This window comes from Cetorhinus maximus, chromosome 8 (genome assembly GCF_964194155.1).
Source record: "Cetorhinus maximus chromosome 8, sCetMax3.hap1.1, whole genome shotgun sequence".
NCBI lineage: Eukaryota > Metazoa > Chordata > Chondrichthyes > Lamniformes > Cetorhinidae > Cetorhinus > Cetorhinus maximus.
This window is the reverse complement of record NC_135886.1, coordinates 14,520,365-14,544,581: the sequence shown is the minus strand read 5'-3', so window position 1 is coordinate 14,544,581 and position 24,217 is coordinate 14,520,365. Positions and strand designations below refer to the sequence as shown.

Below are 24,217 nucleotides of genomic sequence, written 5' to 3'. Positions count from 1 at the left end.
TGAGAGGTGCTCTCACTGAAACATACAATGTTATGAAGGGACTTGACAGAGTGGATACTGAGAGGTTGTTTCCCCCAGCTGGGGAATTTAGCAGCTGGGGGCACAGCCTCAGGATTAGGGGCTGGTCATTTAGGACTGAGATGAGGAGAAATTTCTTCACTCAAAGGGTTGTGAATCTTTGGAACTCTCTACCTGAGAGGGCTGTGGGTACTCCATCATTGAATACATTTAAGATTGAAATGGACAGATTTTTGATCTCTCAGTGAATCAAAGGACATGGGGAGTGGGCGGGAAATTGGAGTTGAAGTTGAAGATCAGCCATGGTCGTGTTGATTGGCGGATCAGGCTTGACAGGCCATATGGTCTTCTCATTTTCCTATTTCGTATGTTCTTACTACCCAGCTCTTCCTCTCTCCCCAGAGCCTTGTATCAATTCCAAACTAGTCACACTGCTACTCTGTGTCTCCCAAGAACCCTGCACCTTCCTCTGCTTCACTTTTTCTGAAAATATGTAATGGCCCCTTCCTCAACCATTCCCTGTGGCGAAGCATTCCATGTTCCAATGTGTAAAGATATTTCTCCTAATGTCTCTTCCATCCTCACACTCTCTGTAACAGTTTTAAATTAAAGGCCATTTCTCACTGACTTCCCAGCTACAGAAAATAGCCTTGTCCTGTACACACTTTCAAACATCTTCTATAGTTGTAAAAACTTGCCTTAAATCCTCCTCTTGACTCGAGTGGGCATAGTCCCAGTATCTCTTCTAAGGCTTCACATCCCTGGTATAGTACTGGTGAATCTATACTGTGTGCTGTCTATGACTTTAATATTCTTTCTATACTGGGGATCCCAATCTGCATTTTCTGGGGATTCAGACCAGGTTTTTTTCCCAGGTAGAGGAAGCTTGGCAGGAATTCCAGCGAGCAGAGTGTAGCGGCTGAAAGAGAAGCTTATCTGCAATGAATGAAGTTATAGTTTGACAGGTTCAATTGACATCAGATTCAGGTGGATAGTTAAGACAAAGGATTGACCTTAATCTTAGAAATGAAGTGATATTGAATTTGCTGCTTGATATTTGCCACTCTCAAATTTACCTAACAGCTGAAGTTAATTGGAGGTAGTATTGGGTGGGTGTCGAATGAAAAGGGAAATTATATCAGGCTGAGTTAAAATTACCCCCAAATTCTCTCAACCTGTCCGACAATGAAGAAGGTTGCTATCACCAGCAACATGGGCTGGCAGCCATGAAACTCCCAACTGTAGATCAAAGCGAATCTCTTAATAATATAACTGACTCATGGCCAGTTCACTCAATTATTAAACAGACCATCATTTTCCTTTTTCAAGGGCCTTTGAAACATAACAGCACAAAATTATCTGTTTGTCAAAATCCGCACTCCGTACCTGGTCTGAGATGAGTTACCTGGGGCAGGAATCGTAACTACAGTTGGTTTCAGTGCCTCAGGATTACAGAGAAGAAGAATCACCCAGAGTTCCTACCCCTGGTAGTGGCACAGTGGATAGTACTGCTGCCTCTGAGTTCAAGTATTCTGGGTTCAAGTCCCACTCCAGAGACTTAAGCATGTAACTTAAGCCAACAACCCCACTGCAGTACTGAGTGCTGTACTGTTGAACTGCCGTCTTTTGAATAAGACATTAAACTGAGGTTCGGTCTGCCCTTGCAGGTGGACATAACAGATCCCACAGCATTATTTTGACAACAAACAGGAGAGTTATCCCTGCTGTCCTGGTCATTCGTTATCCCTCAGTCAACATCACTAAAACAAATTATCAAACCGTTCTCATATTATTGTTTGCAGGAGAGCTTGCTGTGTGCAAATTAGTGGCCACGTTTCCCACATCATATCAGTGGCTACACTTCAAAAGTACTTCATTGGCTGTAAAGCTCTATGGGATATCCTGATGTCACAAAAGTCGCTGTAGAAATGCTATTCATTATTTGATTGCCATCCATGTTTAGGCGAGGACGTGTTTCTATGTCGATGTCAGGTAAGGACAGGGTCACCTTGGCTGTGATGTTCTAACAACCCAGCCAACATTCACTATCTGAACGGGTACATAGAGAATGAGTGAGACCCGAGCAACACAGGAAAGCAGGAGAGATGAAAATGAAAAATGAAAAGAACAGATGAAAATGAGGAATAATTAATATTTATGTTGTCTAATTATTTTATAGAATTGGAAAAGTGCAAGTTTTACTGGACAAAGTATTTGCTATTCACCACCAGCTCAGAAAGGACAGATTGAAAATGAGTAAGGGTCCAATTCATTACTGATTAATACTCAACTTACACTGGAGATGTGATAGTGTCAAAAGTGGTTCAGTAGCCACAACTGGACACACAGCCAACTAGTGACTATACTCTTCACTCTCTCCTTTGAGTCAGAAGGTTGTGGGTTCCAGTCTCATGCCAGAGATTTGAGCACAAAGTCCAGGCTAATATTTGCAGTGGTTTACTGAGGGGGCACTGCACTAACAGGTGCCACCTTTCAGATGAGACATGAAACCAAGTGCTTTGTGCCCACTCAAGTCAACATAAAAGATCCTGTGTATGTCAAAGAAAAGCAAAATACGCCACTCCAGAATTCTAGCCAACATTTCTCCTTCACCTAACATCACTAAAACCAAACTAGCTCATCGTTAATCTTGCTGTGTGCAAATTGGTTGATATGTGTCCTACATTATAACGGTGACTGCATTTCAAAAGTACTCATTGGTTGTAAGTGCTTTGGGACAATCCTGAAGTTTTGAAAGGTGCTTTTTAAAAATTAATTCATGGGATGTGGGTGTAGCTGGCTAGGCCAGCATTGGTTGCCCATAAACTTTTTGCCCTTGAAAAGGTGGTGGTGAGCTGCCTTTTTGAACCACTGCAGTCCACGTGGTGTAGGTATACCCACAGTGCTGTTAGGGAAGGAGTTCTAGGATTTTGACCCAGCGACAGTGATATATTTCCAAGTCAGGATAGTGAGTGACTTGAAGGGGAACTTCCAGGTGGTAGTGTTCCCATGTGTCTGCTGCCCTTGTCCTTCTAGATGATAGTGGTTGTGGGTTCGGAAGGTACTGTTGAAGGAACCTTGGTGAGCTTGTGTAGTGCACCTTGTGGATGGTACACTCCACTGCCACAGTGTGTTGGTGGTAGAGGGAGTGAATGTTTGTGAATGGGGGCTGCCAATCAAGCAGGCTGCTTTGTTCTCTTTGGTGTCAAGCTTCTTGAGTGTTGTTGGACCTGCACTCACCCAGGAGAATATTCCATCACACTCTTGACTTCAGCCTTGTAGATGGTGGACAGCCTTTGGGGAGTCAGGAGGTGAGTTACTTGCCATAGGATTCCTAGCCTCTGACCAGCCCTTATAGCCAGTGTTTATATGTCTGGTCCAGTTCAGTTTCTAGTCAATGGTAACCCCCAGGATGTTGATAGTGGGAGATTCAGCAATGGTAATACTGTTGAATGTCAAGGTGCAATGGTTAGATTCTCTCTTATTGGAGATGGTCATTGCCTTGCACTTGTGTGGCGTGAATGTTACTTGTAACTTTTCAGCCCAAGTCTGGATATTGTCCAGGTCTTGCTGCATTTGGATGTGCACTAGTATCAAGAGTTGCGAATGGTGCCGAACATTGTGCAATCATCAGCAAACATCCCCACTTCTGACCTTATGATGGAAGGAAGCTGACTAATGGAGCAGCTGAAGATAGTTGGACCAAGGGCACTTCCCTGGGGAAATCCTGCAGTGATGTCCTGGAAATGAGAAATGCAAGTCTTTTTCACAACCATTTCTCTTTTAGTTTTTTTTATCATCAGCTCCTTCCCCTCCCCACTTCCCACCCCATCCCATCCCCGAATTCACCCTGAAGGCTCATACTTGAGTACAGTTCCACAGCACTGGTTTCCCTTATCATCCAAGTGTCATTTAGAAGACAGGTTGATGGCTGTTTGACTGGGGGTGGGGGATGGTTGGGGTGGTGAGGGGAGCAGGGCATAACCCCAAACCTAAACTTGGTTTTTATTCAACACCCACACGTGTGCCCTCCCAGCTGGAAGTCAGTGAATGATCACAGTGGGAGCCTGGTTTAATGATCCCTACATATTAGAAGCAAGCTGTGCTTGCATTAAGCATTGAAAATTACAGTGGCCTAACCATCCAATATTTGCTTTTTTCAGAACTTTCATACAATGAGGAACAAATCCATAAATTTGAGAAGTAAGTTTGTTTTATTATTTGTTTCACCTGGTCTGGCCTGGCCTACATGTGACTCCAGACCCACAGCAATGTGGTTGACTCTTAATTAGGGATGGGCAATAAATGCTGGCTGAGGCAGCGATGCCCACATCCCATAAACGAATAAAACAAAGTTTAAAAGTGTAAATTTTGCTCAATGGATAGCACTTCTGCCTCTGAAGCTGAAGGTCATGGGTTCAAATCCCATCCCAGGACTTATGTACATTGTCTTGGCTGGCACTCCAGTGCAGGGCTGAGGGAGTGCCACACTGCCAGAGGTACCATCTGTCTGATGAGATGCTAAACAGAGGTTGTTCTGTGATTCAGCTGTGTGTTAAAGGTCGCGTGAAGCAATTATAATAATGATTTTCCTTCAAACCAATTACTTAAAAAATTGATGGACTAGTTATTAACTTCATTTCTATTCATGGGATCTTGCTGTGCGCAAATTCACTGCAAAATTTGCCTCCATAAGACATTACTGCAGTGAGATGTTGCATAAATTCAAACTCCTGCCTGTTGCAGAAGCCATAGTGACCCATGGTAACCTTAGCAATTTTCAGAGCTAGTGGCAGAATGGCAAGGTTCACAGAATGATATAGCACAGAGGAGGCCATTCAGTCCATAGTGCCTGTGCCAGGTCTTTGCAAGAGCTATCTAATTAGCCCCACTGCCCTGCTTTTTCCCCATAGCTCCACAATGTTTTCCTTTTCAAATATTTATCCAGTTCTCTCTTGAAAGTTACAATAGAATCTGCTTTCAGCAGCCTTTCAGACAGAACATTCCATACCACAACAACTCGTTGTGTTTTTTAATATATTTTAAAAAATAACATTTCTCATCTGCTGGACTTTTTGCCAAGTGTCTTAAATCTGTGTCCTCTGATAATTGACTCTCCTGCCAGTGGAAATAGTATCAATAAGAAGAAAATAACAAAACCCCATAATATTGAACACCTCCAGTAGAGCAGAGAAGGTTAAGGAGAGCTTTAAGGAGAACAATCCCAGCTTCTCCAGTCCCTCCTCATTAACTGAACTCCCTGATCCCTGGTCCCATTCTGGTAAATCTCCTCCGTACCCTCTCCAAGACCTTGACATCCTCCCTAAAGCGTGGAGCCCAGAATTGGACCAGCTGGGACCTAGCCAGTGATTTATAAAAGGTTTGATCCATAATTTATTTTATCTCCCTTCCATATGGGTACCTGAAAAAGTAAACAGAGGGATTTAGATTAAGTAAGGTGTTTAAGATTGCAAAACATTATTGTATAATACCTACTCATTGTAAAACCTTCTTGCATATATTTCAACACTTTCCAATTTTGTTGGTGTCCTGAACTCTGAACTTTTCACTTTCACCTGAGTTTATATTGCCCAACCTATGGACATCTTGCATTCCTTTGATGTTCCAGGATCAAAATGGGAATGCACGCAAAGAAGGTACAGATGTTAGTCAGGGAGGATTGTGCGCAGAAATATCTGAAGCTGTTGGTCTCTACCAAAGACTGGATGAGGTATGTAACCAAGACTATCTGGCACATGGTGACTGAGGGCTGGTTTGTGTCTGTGGGAGATAATGATGGAGGGCCTGAAGATTGATGCCCAGAAGGGATAAGTGTCTGAAGGTTGGTAGGGTAGTTGGCTTAGAACAGATGTAGGTCACTCAGGACCAGTTGGCTAGTAACTGAGAACCATTTGTGGTTAGTGCCTGAGGATTAGTTTGGGGGTTAGTTTCTGACAGTAGCTGATGACCAGTTGGATGACTAATGACTATTTGGGGCAAAAACGGAATGTGGCTTGGATAACTGTTGCAGCCTGTTCTTGAGTACTTTTTTAAAAGCATTGAAAGCTCACTGCTTGGAAGCTTGAGTACAAGAGAAGACATCTTCATTAATTCTGCAAAGCCGAGGATGAATAGGTTACTTTTCTCTACAGCTTCAGAAGTCCATTGTTGGGGAGATATTTGGCTCTGTGACTGAGCAACATAATAAATTTAAGATAAACAACAACAACTTGTATTAAATAACACCTTGACATAAGAAAATATCCCAAGGTGCTTCATGTATGTAATCAGACAAAATTTAATATTAAGACACAAAGCGATATTAGGACAAGTGATCAAATGCTTGGGGAAGGAGTGATCCTGGGACTGACATGAGAGCCAATCCCTGCCACACGGTAGTGTAGCAGTTACATTGTCATGTTGTGTGTGCTCTTCCCAAAGGTAGGTCCTTGGGCTCATTGTCAGCTGGTGCTTGATCCTGAGCTATTTTCCTGACAGTTTTTGTCAGCAGTGGCTTGCCATTGCCTTCCAGGTCTACCTGGGCCAGAGCAGGAATCGAACCCATGCTGTCGGTGTTATTCTGAACCATGAGCCAACCTGTCCCCTAACAGTTAAGCTGCAGGACTCAATCTAGAGAACATGTGTTCAAGTCCCACACGGCAGGTTAAGAATTTGAATTCAGCTTTAAAAGTCTGGAAATGTGTCAGTAAAAGAGACTGTTGCAAAAAGCCAACTTGTTCACTCGTGGGTGGAGAAGGTGGGGGTTTAGGGAAAACCTGCTGATCTTACCCAGTGTGACACTATGTATAAACATCAGCCTTGCCAGCAGCATAGATCCTGAGAATGAACAAAATGAAATGTCTCCTTGCTACTGTAGGGATTGGGAAGCTGGCAAAGAGCTTTTTAAAGAGGTGAGAAAGAATATTGAGATGGATAATAAGAGTTTGTGAATGAACGGATTAATTGGATTTGTAATCACATCGCATTTTACAGGATAGCCTGTGAGACCAGAAAGCAACTGAGATCTTTAAATAACCAGAGTGTGAAACTTGGTGAGGATCTGGAGAACTATGAAGCTCATTTGAATAAGGTACATTTCATGACCCTAATGAAAACATTAATTTTAAAGACAAATTAAAGGACTGTCCTGTCTGAAGGCGGACATGTTTTGACAGGAATTGTACTGCTCAAAATCAAATCTTTTAATAGACAAAACAGTTTTTTCTCCTTAGTTTTTTCTTGAAAAAAGACGTTTGCTGCTTAGATGATGAGTGATCAAGCGCAGTGTTGTGTGGTTCTGAAACAAAAACAGAAAATGCTGGAACAACTCAGCAGGTCTAACAGCATCTGTGGAGAGAGAAAAAACAGAGCTAATGTTTCGAGTCCTTATGACTCTTCTTCAGAACTGTGTGGTTCTGATTTCTACAAACCAGGAGGTTTCAGGTAAATTCTTACTCAATGTTGAGTATTGGGCAAGACAGCAATTGATTTGGGCACTGGAAATAAACAGGAGGAAGGAAAGATGGAGGGAGGTGAAGAATTCTGTTGAGTGGAGCTTAATAAAACAATTAGGAGAGCAAAGAGGGGATATGAGAAAGCTCTGGCTGGTAAAAGTAGGGAAAATCCCAAGATGTTCTATAAGTATATCAATGGGAAGAGGATAACCAGGGAAAGAGTAGGTTCCATTAGGGACCAAGGGTCAATCTATGGGTGGAGTCAGAGGACATCAGTAGAGTGTTGAATGAATACTTCACATCCATCTTCACCAAAGAGAAAGAGGATGAAGGTATGGAACTCGGGACGAGAGAGACTGCAAGGTTCTTGAGCAAATTGATATAGGGAGTGACAAGGTATTGGAGGTGTTGGCAGGCTTAAAAGTGGACAAATCTCCAGGCCCGGATGATTTGTGTCCCAAACTGCTGAGGGAGGTAAGGGAGGAGATTGCAGGGGCTCTGACCCAAATTTTTAATTCCTCTCTGGCCACAGGGGAGGTGCCAGAGGACTGGAGAACAGCTAATGTGGTTCTGCTATTTAAGAAGGGTTATAGAGATAAGTCAGGGAACTGCAGGCCAGTGAGTCTCACGTCAGTGGTAGGGAAACTATTGGAGAAAGTTCTGAAGGAGAGAATCTATCTCCACTTGGAGAGGCAAGGTTTGATCAGGGATAGTCAGCATGGCTTTGTCAGAGGGAGGTCTTGCCTCACAAATTTGATTGAATTTTTTGAGGAGGTGACCAGGTGTGTAGATGAGGGTAGTGCAGTTGATGTAGTTTATATGGATTTCAGGAAAGCCTTTGACAAGGTCCCACATGGGAGACTTATAAAGAAGGCAAATGCACATGGGATACAGGGTAATTTGATAAGGTGGATTCAAAATTGGCTTAGTTGTAGGAGAGAGAGGGTGATGACAGAAGGATGCTTTAGTGACTGGAAGCCAGTGTCCAGTGGCGTACCACAGGGATCTGTGCTGGGTCCCCTATTATTCATCATTTATATAAACAACATAGATGACTATGTGGGGGGAGGATTAGTAAGTTTGCGGATGACACAAAGATTGGCTGGGTGGTTACCAGTGAGGTTGAGTGTCTTGGGCTACAGGAAGATTTAAATGGGATGGTCAAATGGGCAGTTAAGTGGCAGATGGAATTTAACCCTGAAAAGAGTGAGGTGATACAATTTGGAAGGAGTAATTTGACAAGGAAGTATTCAATGAACGGCATGACATTAGGAAGTTCTGAAGAACAAAGGGACTTTGGCGTGTGTGTCCATTGATCTCTGAAGACAGAGGGGCATGTAAGTGGGGTGGTGAAAAAGGCATATGGGACACTTGCCTTTATCAATTGAGGCATAGATTACAAAAGTAGGGAGATCATGTTGGAGTTGTATAGAACCTTGGTGAGGCCACAACTGGAGTACTGTGTGCAGTTCAGGTCGCCACATTATAGAAAGGATGTGATTGCACTGGAGGGGGTGCAGAGGAGATTCACCAGGATGTTGCCTGGGATGAAACACTTAAGTTATGAAGAGAGGTTGGATAGACTTGGGTTATTTTCGTTGGAGCAAAGAAGATTGAGGGGCGACCTGATTGAGGTGTACAAGATTATGAGGGGCATGGACAGGATGGATAGGGAGCAGCTGTTCCCCTTAGTTGCAGTGTCAGTCAAGAGGGGACATAAGTTCAAGGTGAGGAGCAAGAGGTTTAGGAGGGATGTGAGGAAGAACTTTTTTACCCAGAGGGTTGTGATGGTCTAGGATGCGCTGCCTGGGAAGGTGGTGGAGGTGGGTTGCCTCACATCCTTTAAAAAGTACCTGGATGACGTCATAACATTCAAGGCTATGGGCCAAGTGCTGGTAAATGGGATTAGGTAGGTAGCTCAGGTGTTTCTCACATGTCGGTGCAGACTCGATGGGCCGAAGGGCCTCTGCTGCACTGTGTGATTCTGTGATTCTGTGGTCCTGAGAAATAATGAGTGAGATTGAGAAATGGTGAGGTAAGTTTTATTTTCTGCCAGTGTACTCAGGGGATGGAAGGCAGCTTAGGAACAATGAGGGAGGGAAATTCAGCATATAAATATCCTATGAAACATACAAGACAGACACAGGAGTGGCTCCTGCGAGAGTTTGAAAGTGGAATAGGTGGATCATCAGAAAACAAAATGTTATACTTGGATTCAACATCCTATACCGTAGCAATGCAATAGAATGTGAAGTGTTTTGAGCTTTCTAGAATTTCATAATAAAACCATTTGAGTGCTTATTTGGAGTCTAGAAAACATTAAATATGGATTTGAACAGTGATCCTTTCAGCATCAAAAAACAGTAACAAAAACAGAATTACCTGGAAAAACTCAGCAGGTCTGGCAGCATCGGCGGAGAAGATAAGAGTTGACGTTTCGAGTCCTCATGACCCTTCAGCAGAACTGAGTAAAGTTAGGAGAGGGGTGAAATATAAGCTGGTTTAAAGTTGGCCGGGGTGGGGGGGTGGGGTGGGTGTGGGGGGAGAGAAGTTGGGGGTGGGGGGTGGTTGTAGGGACAAGCAAGCAGTGATAGGAGCAGATAATCAAAAGATGTCACAGACAAAAGGAACAAAGAGGTGTTGAAGGTGGTGATATTATCTAAGAAAATGTGCCAATTAAGAATGGATGGCAGGACACTCAAGGTACAGCTTTAGTGGGGGTGGGGTGGAAAGACTGACAGGATATTACAGTTATAGATTTAAAAATAATGGAAGTAGGTGGGAAAAGAAAAATCTATATAAATTATTGGAAAAAACAAAAGGGAGGGGGAAGAAACGGAAAGGGGGTGGGGATGGGGGGAGGGAGTTTAAGATCTAAAGTTGTTGAATTCAATATTCAGCCCGGAAGGCTGTAAAGTGCCTAGTCGGAAGATGAGGTGCTGTTAAAATCTATAACTGTAATAACCTGTCAGTCTTTCCACCCCACCCCCACTAGAGCTGTACCTTGAGTGTCCTGCCATCCATTCTTAATTAGCACATTTTCTTAGATAATATCACCACCTTTAACACCTCTTTGTTCCTTTTGTCTGTGACATCTTTTGATTATTTGCTCCTATCACTGCTTGCTTGTCCATACAACCACCACCACCCCCCCCACTTCTCTCCGCCCCCCCCCCCCCCCCCCCTCACCACCACCACCTTAAACCAGCTTTTATTTCACCCCTCTCCTAACTTTACTCAGTTCTGCTGAAGGGTCATGAGGACTCGAAACGTCAACTCTTTTCTTCTCCGCCGATGCTGCCAGACCTGCTGAGTTTTTCCAGGTAATTCTGTTTTTGTTTTGGATTTCCAGCATCTGCAGTAGTTTTTTGTTTTTATCAAAAAACAGTAGTTGTTCCCCCATAAAGAACAAAGAAGAGTACAGCACAGGAACAGGCCCTTCGACCCTCCAAGCCTGCGCTGATCATATTGCCCGTCAACTAAAACATTTTGCAATTCCGGGGTCCGTATCCCTCTTTTCCCATCCTATTCATGTATTTGTCAAGCTGCCTCTTAAACACCACTATCATACCTGCTTCGACCACCTCCTCTGGCAGCGAATTCCAGGCACTCACTACCCTCTGTGTAAAAAACTTGCCCCGCACATCTCCTCTCTAGTTTTCTCCTTTCACCTTAAATCTATGTCCCCATGTAATTGATTCTTCCACCCTGGGAAAAAGCTTCTGACTATCTACTCTGTCCATGCCATTCATAATTTTGTAAACTTCTATCAAGTCGCCCCTCAGTCTCCGTCGCTCTAGTGAGAACAATCCGAGTTTCTCCAACCTCTCCTCATAGCTAATAACCTCCAGACCAGGCAGCATCCTGGTAAACCTCCCCTGCACCATCTCCAATGCCTCCATATCCTTCTGGTAATGTGGTGACCAGAATTGCACACAATATTCCAAGTGTGGCCTAACCAAGGTTCTATACAGCTGCAGCATGACTTCCCAGCTTTTATACTCAATACCCCTGCCAATGAAGGCAAGTATGCCATATGCCTTCCTGACTACCTTATCCACCTGCGTTGCTACTTTCAGTGACCTGTGGACCTGTACACCCAGATCCCTCTGCCCGTCGATGCACTTAAGGGTTCTGCCATTTAATGTATAATTCCTGCCTGTATTAGACCTTCCAAAATGCATTACCTCGCATTTGTCCAGATTAAACTCCATCTGGCATTTCTCCGCCCAAGTCTCCAACCGATCTATATCCCGTTGTATCCTTTGACAATCCTCTTCGCTATCTGCAACTCCTCCAACCTTAGTGTCGTCTGCAAACTTACTAATTAGCCCAGTTACATTTTCCTCCAAATCATTTATGTATACTACAAACAGCAAAGGTCCCAACACTGATCCCTGCGGAACACCACTAGTCACAGCTCTCCATTCAGAAAAGCACCCTTTCACTGCTACCCTCTGTCTTCTATGACCAAGCCAATTCTGTATCCATCCTGCCAGCTCACCTCTGATCCCGTGCGACTTTACCTTCTGTACCAGTCTGCCATGAGGGACCTTGTCAAAGGCCTTACTGAAATCCATGTATATAACATCCACTGCCCTTCCATCGTCGATCATCTTTGTCACTTCCTCGAAAAACTCGATCAAGTTAGTGAGACACGACCTCCCCTTCACAAAACCATGCTGCCTCTCACTAACATGTCCATTTGCTTCCAAATGGTAGTAAACCCTGTCACGAAGAATCTTCTCCAATAACTTCCCTACCACTGATGTAAGGCTCACCGGTCTGTAATTTCCTGAATTATCCCTGTTACCCTTCTTAAACAATGGAACAACATTGGCCATTCTCCAGTCCTCTGGAACCTCACCCGTAGCCTGTGAGGATACAAAGATTTCTGTCAAGGCCCCAGCAATCTCCCCCCTTGCCTCCCTCAGTACTCTGGGATAGATCCCATCTGGCCCAGGGGACTTATCCACCTTTTACTATTCTTCAAGACGCCTAACACCTCTTTTTTGATCTCAACATGATCCAGGTTATCTACACACTCTTCCCTAGACAAATCGACCGCTAAGTCCTTCTCTTTGGTGAATACTGATGAGAAGTATCCATTTAGTATCTCTCCCATTTCTTCCAGCTCCACACACAGATTCCCACCTCTGTCCCTGAGTGGGCCTACCCTTTCCCTGGCTACCCTCTTGCTTTTAACATATGTATAAAAGGCCTTGGGATTTTCCTTAATCCTGGTTGCCAGTGACTTTTCATGACCCCTTTTAACCCTCCTGACTCTTTGCTTAAGTTTCTTCCTACTTTCTTTATATTCTCCACGGGCTTCATCTGTTCCCAGCCTTCTAGCCCTTACGAATGTTTCCCTTTGCTTCACTTTGACTAATCTCACAATATCCTTCGTTATCCAAGGTTCCTGAAACTTGCCATGCTTATCCTTCATCCTAGCAGGAACATGCCGGTCCTGAATTCTTATCAACTGATGTTTGAAAGCCCCCCACATGTCAGTTGTTGATTTGCCCTCAAACATCCGCCTCCAGTCTAGATTCCTCAGTTCCTGCCTATTATTGTCATAATTAGCCTTCCCCCAATTAAGCACCTTAACCCGAGGACTCCTGTTATCCTTATCCACCAGTACCTTGAAACTTACTGAATTATGGTCACTTTTCCCGAAATGCTCCCCTACTGAAACTTCGACCACCTGGCCGGGTTCATTCCCTAATACCAGGTCCAGTATTGCCCCTTCCCTAGTTGGACTATCTACATTTTGTTTCAGGAAGCCCTCCTGTATGCACCTTACAAATTCTGCACCATCCAAACCCCTAGCACTAAGTGATTCCCAGTCAATATAGGGAAAGTCAAAATCACCCACCACAACAACCCTATTGCTTTTACATCTTTCCAAAATCTGCCTACATAACTGTTCCTCAATCTCCCGCCAGCAATTGGGCGGCTTATAGTAAGCCCTCAACATTGTGACTGCACCCTTCCTATTCTGGAGCTCTACCCATATTGCCTCGCTGCATGAGCCCACCGAGGTGTCCTCCTGTCGTACAGCTGCAATATTCTCCTTAACCAGCAGTGCAACTCCCCCACCTCTTCTACATCCCTCTCTATCCTGCCTGAAACATCTAAATCCTGGAAACATTTATCTGCCAATCCTGTCCATCCTTCAACCAAGTCTCTGTAATAGCAATAACATCATAGTCCCAAGTACTAATCCAAGCTCTAAGCCTTGTTATACTTGTCGCATTGAAACAAATGCATTTCCGACCCCCAGTCCCACTGTGTTCAGTAATTTCTCCCTGCCTGCTCTTCCTCTTAGTCCTACTGGCCATACTCACTGGTTCCCAGTCATTTATTTCACCAGCTGACCTATTGCTCTGGTTCCCACCCCCCTGCTTTACTACTAAAACAGAAGTAAGTCATGCCTTTCTGTAGAGCTGGGAGTTAATAGAGCACTGTGTCGTAAATGGGGCCCAGTTGAGGTTGTTTTTCTTATGTGAAGGAATGATCAGAATGTTTACCCTCCCAATGTTCATATTTCTCAGGAATTTCACAAACTGAATATTATTCTAACTCCATCAGTTTACAGCAGTGTTATGATAATGCTTTCTGGGTGGCTGAGCTATGTTACCACGATTTCAAAATGGTCACCTGCCCGAGTCACGATCAAATTAGGAAAATTGCTTCTTTGTTTGAAATAGGAAAACATTGTACAGACAGAGCCTAGAGATCAGAACTGCAAAGAGCTGGGAGTACCTTTAATACTTTATTCAGGTTGCCAAATCTCCAGGAGTTTCCAGGAATTACAAATTACAACTTACTTGTCCTTTCCGAATTGCAGATATTAGACCTGGGAGTGCCGAGGCTCCAAGGAGAACAACTAACGGGGACCAAAGTACCAGCTTCTGCCGAATCCTCTGAACAGAAATGCATGGAGATGATAATCAGGTGGGGCGCGACTGTTCAGACGGAGTTCCCTGACTTGAGACAGTGGGGAGTTTGTGCAGAATTTTCCCCCCCATTTTAATAGAAAACCAAATATTATGTCCTATACGTGCCTACACCACTGTCTGCTTCCCAGATCCCCACCCCTCCAGTTTATTCATTTTAATTTTCTCACCCTCTCACTTCTTAGGGAGCTACAGATAGGCCATTTGGCCCACCATGTCTGTGCCAGCTCTTTGGTGCTATCCAATTAGTCCCATTACCCTAATCTTTTTCTGTCCATAATTAGCCATAAACCACAAGGGACCCTAAACATTTCTGTCTGGTAGAGAGAGAGACACACAGATGGTTATAGCTTGAACGGCACCAGTCTGCACCAAACCCTGGGGTAAGGCAAGGGGGAAGTCCTCAAGAGCTACCTCAGCCAGTACAAGGGCTGAACTTATGATGTTAGCATTATTCTGTGCCACATTCCAGTCATTTAACCAACTGAGCTTACGCTCTTTCTTCATAATCCCTGCAAATCTTTCCTTTTCCAGTATTTGTCCAATTCCCTTTTGGAAGGTAGTACTGAATCTGCTTCCACATGAACATACAAAGGAGGAAAAGTAGGCCATTCAGCCCCTTGAGCCTGCTGCACCATTCAATAGGATCATGGATGATCTGTCTGTTTCAAATTCTACGTTCCCATCTGCCCCCGATAATCTTAGATTCTTGTTAGGCAAGGGAATCAATCTACCTCCGTCTTAAAAATATTCAGTGAACCCCACCTCCACTGCCTTCTGAGGCAGAGAGTTCCGAAGTTACACAACCCGCAGAGAAAAACATTCTCCTCATCTCTGTCCTTTAAGGGCGACCCCTGGTTTTAAAAACAGTGTCCCCTAGTCCTGGACTTACTCAAAAGAGGAAACATCCTTTCCACCTTGTCAATACTATTCAGGACCTTTATATACTTCAATCAAGTCACCCCTCACTCTTCTAAACTCCAGTGGGAACAAGCCCAGTCTGTCCAACCTTTCCTTATGAGACAAGCCACTCATTCCAGGTATCAATCTGGTAAACCACCTCTGAATCGCCTCCAATGCACTTACATCCTTCCTTAAATAAGGAGACCAAAACTGCACACAATATTCAAGGTGTGGTCTCACCAATGCCCTGTATAATTGAAGCCTAACATCCTTCCTTTTATGTTCAATTCCCCTAGTAATAAAGGATAGCATCCCATTAGCTTCTTAATTACTTGCTGTACCTACATACTAATTTTTGTCACTCATGTACTAGAACACCTAGATCCCTCAGTGGCTGTTTTCTATTTAAGTAATAGTCTGTTTTTTTTGTTCTTACTGACAAAGTAAACAACTTCACATTTTCCTACATTTTACTAGCACTTGGCACGTCATAACATTCAAGGCTATGGGCCAAGTGCTGGTGAATGGGATTAGGTAGGTAGGTCAGGTGTTTCTCACGTGTCGGTGCAGACTCAATGGGCCGAAGGGCCTCTTCTGCACTCTGTGATTCTGTGATACTCCATCTGCCAGATTTTTGCCCACTCACTCAACCAATCTATATCCATCTGCAACCTCATGTCCTCTTCACAATATTCTTTCCTACCTAACTTTGTGTCGTCTGCAAACTTAGCTACTATGCCTTCACTCCCCTCATGTAAGTCATTAAAATAAGTTGTAAAAAAGTTGAGGCCCCAGAATAGTCCCTTGCAGGACTCCACTCATCACACCCTACCAATCAGAAAAAGATCCATTTATGCACACTCTGTTTCCTGCCAGCTAATCTTCTATCCATGATAATATGTTACCCTCTAGACCATTTTCTGCAACAATCTTTGATGTGGCACCTTATCAAATGCCTTTTGGAAATCCAAATACAGCACGTCTACAGGCTCCCCTTTATCCACAGCGCATGTTACTCCTTCAAAGAATTCCAATGAGTCCACTGTTCTTTCAGGCAGCGCATTCCAGATCGTAACAACTTACAGTGTGAAAAAGATTCCCCTCATGTTGCCCCTGATCATTTTGTCAATTATCTTAAACCTGAAATAAAAACACAAATTGCTGTAGATACTCAGCAGGTCAGGCAGCATCTATGGAGACAGAAACAAAGTTAACATTTCAGCTTGATGACCTTTTGTTGGAATGTTAAATCTGTAAACACCAGTTACTGACCCCCTGCCTCTGGTTTCCCTTTATTTACCCTATTACAATCCTTCATGATTTTGACCAGCTCCATCAAATCTTCCCTTAGCTTTCCCCCAGCCTGGTGAGGGTCACCTGTATTTTCTTGTCCAAATGGCCATTCTTAACGTTTGAGCTTAGACAGTGAGTGACTATCCACCTATGGGGGCATTACAGTCACACTTGATACCACCCCCACCCTGTGACTCGCCACACAAACAGTTACCAGGTGTGAGACAATATTGCTGATGGGTGAGGGAGCCTGGTTGATTTTCCTCCCCCACACTCAAGCCATAGGCACCGAGGCAAATTGTGATACCCACATTGCTGAATCAACTCAGATCAGCTCCCTCGGCACGGACCAGGGTGATAGGCTGAGACTTTTAGCCTCTGGTGCAGAAGGGGCAAATACATTCCTTGGATTTCACTCGTTTATGCTGAAGAGCAAGTAATCCAGGTTCAAGGAAGGATGATTGGAGAGAGCACAGTCTCGTCATTTCAGCTACTCCTTCCAATGTCGTCTCCTTCTTGAGGGGGCAGTTCATGTTCTCTACCTACCACCTGCCTGAGCCATTCAAAGCAAAAGTGCTTTGTGTTTAGCATCAGTCTCTGTGCAGGTATCAGTGCAGGCTGACTAACATTCCATTTTGCAATGCACCTGAAACACAAGTTTACAATTCCAAACTTTCCCATTGCTGCACACCAACATCACAACAGCCTATGCCACAGGTCAGTAGGGCAACATAGCTACTTCGTATTCACAGATGAGAAAAAGGAGCAGGGTCTACCTAGTTCACCTTCAACCTTGGGAACCATAGGTTCAAACTCACCTCTTCCTCCTGAGCATGGTCCACTCGCCACACAACGTGAAATTAGTCGGAATCTTTGCAATCTGCCCTGTGACATTAGATGGAGGCTAAGCTCTGTCGGTCTGTCAGGTCAGTGGAGCTCAGTTTCCTGAAGGCAGTGGTAAAAGGAGGAAAACATTGCTGTGATTGGCCTGCCCCAATTACATCCCATAAACAGTCCTGACATTATTTGTGGAAGAGTCAGCAGCTAGCTCACCGTCTCCTGCAAAGTGGAACTGCACGTGTGGTCATTGTAGAAAGCGAGCAAGTTTTTGTTTTATATCTTCTCAAAATACTACAATTGAGCTTTGAACACAAACTGTCCAAGAAGGTTCGGAGCCATTTATGGTACAACTCATTAAAGGTGCGATGTTGAGGAGCTTTGAACCTATCTATGTGTTAACAGGATGAAGCAGCTCAAACACGAAATGGAAGGTGTTTTGCAGGAACTCGAGCACAACAACTTGATTATCGAAAGGTAAACAAGACCATTCTTTGATATATTAAAGATTGGGAAGACTAAAGCCATGGTTTTCTGCCTCCATCACAAAGTCTATCTCTAGTCCTAACCAATGTCTCAGGTTTAACCAAACTATTCACAATCTGTGTCTCATGAGTTTGAGCTTTGCTTCGCTTCCAATCCCATACCCTCTTTATCTCACAGACTGCCTATTTCTACCTCCTTTCCATCACCTGACTCCTCCTGTGCCTCAGCTCATTGGCTGCTCAAATCCACATCTTGCTTGTTACCTCCAAACTCAACTAATCTTTTGGATGGTCTCTCGTCTTCCACAATCTGCAAATTTGAGCTCTTCCAAAACTGCTTCCTGTTCCTATCCTGCACCATGTCCTTCTCACCCATCAATCCTGCCCTTATTAGTTAGTTTTGGCTCCCAGTCATAAAAAAGAATCATTGAATGCTACACCACAGATGAGGCTATTCAATCTATCCAATTAGTTATATGCCTCAGCCTTTTTTTTCCCCGTGCAGTGCTAATAATATTCCCCCAATTATTTATTCAATACACATCTCTTTTGAAAGTTATTAAGCAATCTTCCAATGCCTCCGATTTCAAATTCTCATCTTCATGTTTAATGCCTTTCTTCCCTCACAATCCCACCCACACCCCCCCCCCACACCCACCCATCTCGAATATTCCCCAGCCCAACAAACTCTTAATGCTCTGTTCCTCTGACTGTCAACCATTGTGTGCCCCTACCTGTCTGTCCCACAACGGCAGCCTTACCTTCAGCCACCCAGGCGCCATGCTCTAGAATTCCCTCACTTCACCTCCCCCTCCTTAAATCCACCTCTTGCCAAGCTTTTGGTCATCCATTCTTTTTGGCTCAAGTGTTTTTCTGACTGCGCACCTATTAAGCACTTTTGGGACATTCTTCTACCTTAAAGGAGTAACATAAATGCAATTGGCTGATATTATACGCATGGCAAACTGTGTTACAGGGTATGACACTCTTTTATATATACATATAACAGTGTTACATCCAATAACATATGCTATTATATAATAACACACTATGGTGCTGGGTGTGACGCTCCTTTGTTCAATGCTGTGAAGTAACCAAGTGTGCTTTTGTCACTAGGCTTGCTGTTCAGAAGCCTCAAGGTGTATGAGGCCTGGCTGTTGAAGACGGGATGCAGGAGGTGAAGAGATTGTGACATTTTTGTGCTGCAACTTTATATTTCATTGCCATGTGATTTGTAGAATCATGCTGTGGCTGAAATCACACCAAAAACTGGGTGGACATTCTTATTAAAGAGCAAAGTAACATCCAGACTCCCTGGGGTAGTTTGTGACCCTGTGATTGTGTGAAACAAGCAACAGTAAATCAGCAGCTCATTTTACATCTCTCCCAGTTATACTTCAACAGCTTTAATGGAAAAATTAAACCAGGAGAAATGTAGAACTGGCTCTCTAACATCTGTAGAAACTGTTGATCAAAGACACAGTCTACATCTTTGCACGTATTATCTCATTGGAAACTCTGATTTAAATTTGTATGTGTGCTTATTTGTGACTCAGTTTGTAGTCCAGTAACCCCAGGATTGAGACATTGTGAATTTCGATCCTCTCAGCACAATACTCCGGGAAACAATGGTGTAGAAATTAAACCAAAGCTGCTTGCATCCGTAATCAACAAACAAAAGATTCTGCAATATCAGCACCCCAGTGAACCATCTTCTTCTCTCTCTCTCCTGTCAACATTGAGTCAAGCTCAGTAACCCTCCAAGAAAATCATCACCTCCCCCTATGCCTACTGAAGGGGCTTGAATCTTGCTGGGCTACAGATCCACAGACCCTGGCTGCTGTCCAATGCCAGGTTCACATGGTCATTCTGCATAAATTTAGACAGTGACTGACAGAGCTATTCGTCACTGGAAGCTATCACAGTTGTGTCCTATCCTCTCATGCTGCCAGCTCATATGCAGGAGGCACGGGAGAGCAATGTTTTGTCCAGTCGCAGCGGTTTAACGGCTTCCTCAGTGTTATTCAGATAACTCCGACCAGGAATCTAACCTGGGATCTCCCTTGCACCTCAGTTTCACCAAGCAATGCACTGGGGAACAGGAGGGGGCCATTCAGTTCCTACTCTGCCATTCAATTTGATCTGGCTGATCTGCACCTCAACTCCATTTTCCTACCTTTACTCCACAAAGACTCCAGCGGCGGAGTCTTGCTGCCCATAGTTCCTCCGGTCGCATGCGGGAGAAAGACCAGGTATACATTTTGATACCCGTATCCAATAAAAATCTACCCACCTCAGTCTGAGAAGGTCCAACTGACTCCCAGCATCCACCACTTTTGGTGAGTGAGAGGGGTCCAAATTTCCATTCCCCTTTGAAAGATGGATCCCTGATTTCATTTGTTTATGATCTGGCTCTAATGTTAAGTTTCTGCCCCCTTGTTTTGGATTTTCCATCAAGGAAATATACTTCAATCAGATGAATCTTCTAAACACAAGGTAATGCCAGCCTAGTCTATGCAACCTTATGCTCATAATTTAAACCACAGCATTATTCAGCTGAATGTGCAAGGCTCTCCCTCCTAGGCTCATGCATCATTCTTGAAGTGTGATCCCAGAATTGAAGGGCAGTTCTCCAAATTAGGTCTGACCAAGGTTCTGTGCAACTGAAGCATTAACTTCCTCACTTATGCATTCCAACCTCTTTGAAATAAAGGCAATTATTCTGTTAGCTCTTTTGGTCATTTTTGGGATATGTCCATGTTATGATGCAGCAGACGATGTGTGCCAGGCGAATCAAATCCATGAGCTTGCAACAATTTTGCAATTTGTATTTTATTTCAAGGTTCGTGTCTTGAATTCAGTAGTAATAAGTCCACCAAGACTTAGAGATTTTTTACAAAACTAAATTAAACATTTATTAACAAAAGATTTCAAGCACATACATAGGTCTACAAATTACTACTATAATAACTCCTAATTAGTCTGGCTCCCAGTTACACCCCCGTTAAGGCAACGGTAAAAACAAATAGCTTTAAACAGACCCAGGCAAAGCCTGGATAGGAGAATTCAAAATGAATTTTCTCAGCTTCGGTTTCTGTAGACAGCAACTCGATGCACAGGGGCGAGAGGCTTTTCACACTTGTTTTAGATCTTAGAATTCCTTCTCCTCAGACACGTACCCTCATCTTTATACATATTTCTACCTTTTTAATGCAAATTCCATTGTTATGATATGTCTTTGAAACTTTACTTTTCTCATAATATAAATCTTTCATATTACTAATTTTATCTGTAACCTTTGGGAAAAATAAACACACTGCTTAGCTTAGCTTCTTCTGGCTAAGTATAATATCTTACCATCTCTTTGAAATTCAAACTGCTCTGGTTTATCAACAAATGCAAATTTTCCTTACACCTCACATTCTAAAACTTCAGCCATGTTTATATATTTAGTATTTCAAACCTAGCTTCCTCTTTGATGACTCAAAGCCTCCAAATCAGCTGTCTCCAATTCAATTAAATCCCACACAGACACATACTATCCAAACCCCACTATTACAATAAATCACAATAATACTATGAAAATTATATTTTCATGACACCTCCCAACCCCCGCCCACTCCTTACGGGAAAATTCACTGTCATAATTTAAAAAGAAGGCTTCATTTTCTTAATCTGTTTTATACTACCTCCTATACTTAAACTATAAACTCACACTATTATATTACCAGATGCATGCATTACCATATAATACATATAAATCCTTGGTATCAACAGAAATCATTTTAATCCAGTGTCCAGGTTTTTAAATGTCCAAGTTTTGCTTCAAGCTTCAAACTCTTGACAATGCATCTGCAATTAGATTTTCTCATCCAGCCGCGTGTATAATCTGTAGATGAAATAGTTGCAGTAATAAAGTCCATCTGAATAGCCTTGCACTTCTGTCTCAAAATTTGTCCAGAAACTTTAAAGGATTGCCGTCTGTCTGACCAAATGTTTCTGGCGAATTGTTTGCAACGTAAATCTCAAAATGCTGCAATGATAACACCAGACCCAGAGTCTCCTTTTCAATCATTGAATATCGTCTCTGTTGTACATTCAACTTCCATGACTAATACCCAATGGGTTTCTCAATTCCAGTTTCATCTTCTTGTAACAGTACGGCCCCAATGCCTGCATCACTTGCAACAACAGCCAACTTAAATTACTTGGCATAATTAGGCACTGCCAAAACTGGCGTTGTAGTCAATACAGATTTCAGGCTGTCAAAAGCCTTCTGATACTTCTGTGTCCATTGAAACTTCTTGTTTTTTTTTAATAGCTCAGTAAGTGGAGCAACCACACTGCTAAAATTTGGTGCAAATTTCCGGTAAAACCCACTCATGCCCAGAAATCTCAAAATCTCTCGTTTTGTTGTAGGCACTGGGAAATCCACAATAGTTTTGATTTTTACATCTCTTGGAGCCACTTTACTATGTCCAATGGTATGGCCAAGATATGTAACTTGTGCTTTTGCAAATTCACTTTTAGCCAAGCTCATCACCAAATTAGCCCCTTGTAGCTGACAAAATAACTCTTCCAGATGTAGTAAGTGCTCCTCTCACGCTTGTCTGAAAACTATCAAGTTGTCAACAGTAAACAGCACAATTGCTCAGTCCTGCAATTACTTTGTCAGTCTTTGAAATGTTGCAGGTGCATTTTTCATACCAAATGGCATAACTTTAAACTGAGATAGTCCATCTGGCATCACAAAAGCCGATATCTCCTTTGCTCTCTCCGATAACGGTACTTGCCAATATCCTTTCAGCAAGTTAATCTTTGTAATAAACCTTGATTGTCCCACTTTCTCAATGCAATCTTCCAAGCATGGTATAGGATATGAATCCGCTTTTGTCACCACATTCACCTTTCGATAGTCCATACACAGTCTTTGCATTCCATCCGGTTTTGGTACCATCACAATAGGCAAACTCTAGTTACTGCAACTAAACTCAATAATGTAATTTTGAAGCATGAATTCAATTTCTTTTTGTACTTGTGATAACCTTTGCTGGATTTAATCTGTAAGGATGTTGCCTTATCAAAGATGAAACTTCTATACACATGATGCATAGCTAAATTTGTCCTCCCCAGCTTAATCCCACAAATAGCTTTGTATGACTGCAATAGCTTCTCCAAATCACTTTGACACTTATCTGGAAGGTAACTTAATATTATATTTAAAATTTCAAGTACCCCCTCATTATCCGATTAGATTAAAGGAAAATCAATTTCAGAATCTTTCATTTCTACCACTTTCTCTTTATCTACCACCACTAATACCTCCTTTTGGTCCTCTTCCTGGTCAAAGCACCTTTTAAGCATATTTACATGACATACCCTCTGCTTCTTCCTTCCATCTGGAGTATTTATTAAATAATTTACTTCACTCAGTTTCTTTTCAATCCTGTAAGGATCACTAAACCTCGCCTTTAACGAGTCACCCAGTACTGGTAACAGAACTAGCACTTTCTCCCCAGCACCAAAACTATGAGCTGTAGCTTTCCTGTCTGCCTTCACTTTCATCACTTGCTGTGATATCTTTAAATGTTCTCTAGATAACTCACATGCTCTGTCCAATCTTTCTCTGAACTTTGATACCTAATCCAGGAGGGTAGTTTCTGAATTTTGACCCACCAATTTCTCATGAATCAATTTCAGTGGTCCCCTTACCTCATGACTATAGACTAGTTCGAAAGGACTAAATCCAGTTGATGTTTTAGAAGCGTCCCTAATAGCAAATAACAAGAATGGTATTCTCCTATCCCAATCCTGTGGATAGTCCTGACTATGCACCCTCATCACAGTTTTTAAAGTTTGATGCCATCTTTCCAAAGTCCCTTGTGATTCAGAATAAGCTGTTGACTTAAACTGTTTTATCACCAAACTGTTCATTACTTCCTTCACAGCAGTGACATGAAATATGAACCCTGGTCTGATTTGTAAACCATACCTTATGAAAAATTTAGTCAACTCCTCCACAATTTTCTGTGTTGTAATATTTCTCAAAGGTATCACTTCAGGAAATCTTGTAGACACATCCATTATTGTCAGTAAGCACTGATTTCCACTTTTAGTCTTGAGGAGGGGTCCTACACCATCAATCATGGCCCTAGTAAAAGGTTATTTAAATGCTGGAATTGGAATTAAAGGTGCTGGCTTAATCACTGTGCGTGGTTTCCCTATCACCTGACACGTGTGATATGTTCTACAGAATTTGACTACATCT

General features: G+C 42.9%; 1 protein-coding gene across 2 annotated transcripts in view; it reads left to right on the top strand.

Annotated features, from left to right (window-relative positions):
* The window catches only part of ikbke (inhibitor of nuclear factor kappa B kinase subunit epsilon), a 55,049-nt gene extending 34,372 nt beyond the window's left edge, over positions 1–20,677 (top strand). The window contains exons 14-20 of one of the 2 annotated variants that reach the window (XM_078546482.1): positions 2,198–2,274; positions 4,182–4,221; positions 5,648–5,749; positions 7,012–7,108; positions 14,323–14,429; positions 17,870–17,941; positions 19,066–20,677. In XM_078546482.1, the coding sequence (XP_078402608.1) occupies positions 2,198–2,274; positions 4,182–4,221; positions 5,648–5,749; positions 7,012–7,108; positions 14,323–14,429; positions 17,870–17,941; positions 19,066–19,096 (526 nt within the window). In that variant the 3' untranslated portion in view covers positions 19,097–20,677. The remainder of the gene's footprint in view (positions 1–2,197; positions 2,275–4,181; positions 4,222–5,647; positions 5,750–7,011; positions 7,109–14,322; positions 14,430–17,869; positions 17,942–19,065) is intronic. The other variant, XM_078546483.1, reaches the window with a different exon arrangement.
* Positions 20,678–24,217: the final 3,540 nt, after the last annotated feature.